The sequence below is a fragment of the Triticum aestivum genome, chromosome 4D, assembly GCF_018294505.1.
Source record: "Triticum aestivum cultivar Chinese Spring chromosome 4D, IWGSC CS RefSeq v2.1, whole genome shotgun sequence".
NCBI lineage: Eukaryota > Viridiplantae > Streptophyta > Magnoliopsida > Poales > Poaceae > Triticum > Triticum aestivum.
This window is the reverse complement of record NC_057805.1, coordinates 513,075,660-513,080,566: the sequence shown is the minus strand read 5'-3', so window position 1 is coordinate 513,080,566 and position 4,907 is coordinate 513,075,660. Positions and strand designations below refer to the sequence as shown.

General features: G+C 55.4%; 1 protein-coding gene across 1 annotated transcript; it reads right to left on the bottom strand.

Moving 5' to 3' along the window:
* Window positions 1-915: 915 nt before the first annotated feature.
* On the bottom strand, window positions 916-4,247 carry LOC123099211 (uncharacterized). Its single transcript, XM_044521385.1, has one exon. The coding sequence runs from the start codon at window positions 4,188-4,190 to the stop codon at window positions 1,092-1,094; it is 3,099 nt and encodes a 1,032-aa protein (XP_044377320.1). The 5' UTR covers window positions 4,191-4,247; the 3' UTR covers window positions 916-1,091.
* Between the last annotated feature and the right edge of the window lie 660 nt (window positions 4,248-4,907).

Here is a 4,907-nt window from a genome sequence, read left to right as displayed (position 1 = left end):
GTTTCCTCCATGTTCCGACTGCACGAGAGTTCACATTGAGCTTTCCGGAACGAATGATTCAAACAAAGGCACACGTAGCTAATAATATACCCGTTGCTGAGTATTCTCTCTGCACGGATGCTGCATGAGTATATTACCTCCCTCCCCATGCGCAAAGAATCAGACAAAGCTCGCTTTGATTGGTCCCAGGTCCCAGCTCGTACCTGGAGGCACACGACACACGGCATCGAGTGGAGCCGGTTGCACGCGACCCACTGTCGTCCTGGCCATGACGTCTTGTCTAAGAGGTCAGCAAGCAGCAAGCGCGACGTCACCAGATGACTTCGATTTGACAGTAGTTCTACACTTCTACTCGAGCATCTAGATGGCCGAGTGGGGAGTGTGGAGGCCGGGACTTGGCGCGAGCGCTTGAGGCTTGGAGCGCGTGGTGCGTACATAGGAGTTTTGTTGTTGTCAAAAGATCATCTACTTCCAAGAACTAGACAGTAGCCTAGTGGCAAGGGTCGCTCTGGCAGCCCAGGGTTTGATTCCTGTCGAGAAAGGATCTCCGGCGTCTCATCTGGGTGGGCTTCTTTTATAAAAATATGTTCTAGATGCTAGTGTTCATGGATCTCATTTGTTTAAATCCCCTATTTCATGCGGATAATTGTCTATATTTTCATCTATTGAATTGTTATCGAATCGATCATCTGTTTCCTAAAATCCAAAATCCGGTATAACTCTGCTACCAGAATACCCGGTAAAACTCTGCCAGAAAACCATCCGATCAAGGTAACTCAAAAATTGTTTTTTGTGTGATACACGAACACATCAAAACAGAATCCTCTCCAACTACACAATTTAAAACCGAATTGAATTAATCAAAATGTGCATAAGTAGTTTGTTTTTTTCGTGAATGAAAATGTACAGGTAATTCATATAAAATCAGGCACAAGTTATCCGATCAGCAGCATTGCCGATCATGAGAATACTCAGAAAAAAGAAATGAAATTTATTAATTCAAGGTAATAATCTAAAAAAACTGCCAATCAAGGGAATGCAAAACAAGAAGAATAGATTAAAAATTTAGGTGAATAAGAAGAGTTAATTAATTACACACCATTTCCGGCTGGCTGATTATGATCATTGCGTGCTCCCGAGTCTTTCAACCCCTTTTGTGAAAAGTACTTCCACACCGTGAGCTCCTCGGCCTTGGCCCGCACGACGTTGAATGACAGCAACACATAGATCAAGGTGAAGACGACCACCGCGGCGACGAGCGCGATGACGTACGATGACGTCTCCCAGTCCCTGCAGCTGCCAGCGGCGTACGCGCCCAGCAGGCCGAGCAGGTCCAGGACCACAGCGGTCTGCAACGCCCGCAGCGGCGCGCCGGGCTTCTGCTTCTTCGTGGTGCGATGCAGCAGCATCAAGATGACGACGACCGAGGCCACGAACGACGTTGCGTTGCAGTAGAAGAAGGCCTGGTACCGTGCAGCATTGAAGTCAAGCAGGATCGGGTTGCCGGCGACGGTGGGTGGGTGTGCCGACGGGGACGGCAAGGGCGACGACGAAGCGGTATCGTCGTCGCCCCACGTGCCGCCGGGAGGCGCGAGACCAGCCTGGTACGTCACGCTCGCCGCCAGGATGCCGAGCACCATCAGGTACTTACGCTTCTCATAGTCCTCGCTCTCTAGTTTATCCACGGTGGTGATCACCTCCTCGTCGCTCTTGTTCTTGCTGCCGCCGCCTGGCCCAGTCGACAATGTCTCAAACAGCCTCCTTAGGCACTTAGGGAGGCACTTCGACCAACCCTTGCGGCCGAGCCAATGAAGTAGGATCTCCAGGATGAGGAAGGCCACGACGGCCGCCACGAGTGCAAAGACATAGATGGAGGTGCGCAGCTTCCGGCAGCTGCCTGCGGCGTAGGCGCCCATGAGGCCCAGTAGCCCGATCATGACGCACACGTAGAGCGCCTTGGTCCGGATGCCCGGCTTGGACAACGTCTGGTTCACCAGGAGGAGAATGACGGTGACGGACGCCATGAACCCCGCCGCGTTGCAGTAGAAGAACACCTGGTATCTGACCCCGTAATAGTCGAGGAGGATTGGGTCGCCGGCGGTGACTAACTTATCCCCATTGCTCTCCGTCCAGAATCCGCCCGGCGGGTTCAGCCCTGTCTGGTACGTGACGGTGGCGGCGAGGATGGCGAGTTGCAGCAAGAACTTGCGCTTCCTCTCGAGCTTTTTTTCTTCAAGAATACGCTCAGATCCAGACGGAGGAACTTGTGCCGCTCCTTCAGTTGCTTCTTCTCCTCTTTGCCGGAATGACTCGCCACCAAGGTGCACAACAGCAGCAGCAGCAGGAACATGCGCCGCTCCATGAGCACCTTCTTCTTGTCGGGACGACTCGTCAGGATTGTGGATGACATGGAAAGCTTCTTGAGGTGCTTCTCCTCCTTGCTGGGACGGCTCGTCGGGGAGGTTGATAACATGAGGTGCGTCTCCTCCTCCTTTCCGGGGCAACTCAGGGGGGAGCAACGCTACATGCATGCGTTGCACCCACCGTACCAGCCAGCTCTGCTTGCCCACGACCTTGGCCATGGTGTAGAGGAAGACGGCGACGGCCAGCGAGGCGACGAAGATGGTAGTGGTGGGATCCCGGCAGCTCCCGGCGACATAGGCGCCCATGAGGCCGAACAGGTCAAGTATCATGGCAGTCTTCAGGAGCATGGCACCCCAGACGGTGCTCAGCACCTTACTCTGGACGATGATGATGACGACCACCGACGCCACGAATGCTGCCGTGTTGCAGTGGTAGAACGCCATGTACCTCTTGAGGTGCATGTCATGGAGAACGGGGTTCCCCGCGATGCGATTCTGATACCCTTCAGGCCAGACGCCGCCCGGCGGGCTCAGCCCTGCCTGGTACGTCACCGTCGCCGCCAGCGTGGCCAGCAGGAGCACAAGCGACCGCGTCTGCTCCAGCTTTTCTTCGATGTTGATTGTCCTTGCTGCAACTTCTTGCCCAGCACCGATGTTGATTGTCCTCGCTACAACTTCTTGCCCATCATCTTTTGGCCCAAGGCCAACACAGGCAACGAGGTTCTTACGCCATTCTTCGATCGCGTCGAGGCCGAACGCTGACACCAACACGATGTAGAGGAGCACGGCGCCGACGAGGGAGACGATGTACACGGTGGTGGGGATCCACCTGCAGCTCCCGGCGGCGTAGGCGATCATGAGGCCAAGCAGTTCCCCCAGGACGCACACAAGCAAAGCTTTGGACCGGACGAGACGGTCGCTTAGCGTCCTGCTCATGAGCAGCATGATGATGGCGAGGGAGGCCACGAAGGAGTTGGCATTGGCGTAGAAGAATATGTGGTAGCGGATCTTGTAGGGCCCGTCGTGCAGCAGCGGAGCGCCGGCGTGGTGCTCTGGGGTGTTGCCTCCATCGTGATCCTGGGTCTCGCTCCAGAAGCCTCCCGGCGGCGCCAGCCCCGCGCCGTACGCCAGCGGCGTCGCGAAGGTGGCCAGCAGCAGCAGGAACTTGCGCTGCTCCTTGAGGCGCCTCTTCTCCTCCGCGTCCGCGGCCGGCGCTTCACTCCTCGAGGCCACGCGGAGGTGGATGGCGACGTAGACGAAGACGATGGCGAAGAGCGAGGAGACATAGATGGACCCAGGCACGCTGCGGCAGCTCCCAGCGGCGAAGGCGGCCATGAGAGCCAGCAGGTCCAGCAGCATGGCAGAGCGGAGCACGGTGAGGCCGACGCGGTTACCGCTGAGGCGCCGGTCCAGTAGGAACATGATGATGACCAGAGACGCCACGAAGGCTGTGGCGTTGCAGTAGAAGAAAGCGGTGTACCGGGCCGAGTAGGTGGACACCAGCACGGGATCGCCGACGCGGAATGGGTAGACCGCCGGCGCCGGGGACACCGCAAGAGACGGTCGCGCTGGTGGCTGGACGGCGCCGGCGCGCTGCTGTGGGGTGTTGCCTCCATCGTGGTCCTTGGACCACACGCCGCCGGGCGGGTTGAGGCCGGCGCCGTAGGTGACGCTGGCGACCAGTGTGGCGAGCAGCAGCAGGTACTTGCGCCACTTCCAGAGGAACTCAATGTCCTCTGTCGGCTCCATCGCCACGATTCCGGCTGGGGAACACACTATGTATACCGCTGCCCTATAGATATATATTTTGTATATCCATACATGCATTATATAGTGCTCCGGCCGCCGTGTGCTGTGTCGGCTCCGGGAATCATGGCGATGGAGTGCCCGTAGGTGTCTTCTTTGGGACACGAATCGTTCAAAGGCACACGTTGCTTACACATGCTAACTAAATATATCCATTGCTAACTACTCTATGTCCCTCTCCACGCACCAAAGAATGGGATACTACTCTCTCCCCACGCACCAAAGAATGGGATGCTCCATCACTTTGGCCCCCATCGTATCGTATCAAACCTTGCTCTCTCCTTCTCATTTCTCTCGCTGTCTCGCATCGCAATCGAGCTGGATATATACTTGCACGGCGAACCGTAGCGCGCGCGAGGAGCCGGCTGCACGCGACCCAGTGTCGTCCTGGTGAAGGTCAGGAGGTACTGTCGTCCCAGGTCAGCAAGTGAAGACGACAAGTTGACTTGATGGCGCTACTTTAATACTCCTTCAAGTATAAAGTTGTACTAAAATTGAGATACTTATTTTGAGACGGAGGGAGTAGTTGAATTCTTGCTCCAGGTGAAAACCCTTAGTTTAGTATTAATTTGTTGTACCTAGCAATTGTGGGGGTTTTCACGAATGTTATTTTGTTGAAGCCATGCATTGTTTGGAGTTGTTCGCATTTGAGTTGTGAATAAAATTCCTCAACAAGACTTTTGGTGGTTGGATGCAGCGATGGTGGTGTTTGCACATCATTCTTTCTTGAGACCTTGG

Bases quoted from the DNA above. Each gene is read 5' to 3' on its own strand.
- LOC123099211 (XM_044521385.1), bottom strand. From the start codon at position 4,190: ATGCATGTATGGATATACAAAATATATATCTATAGGGCAGCGGTATAC.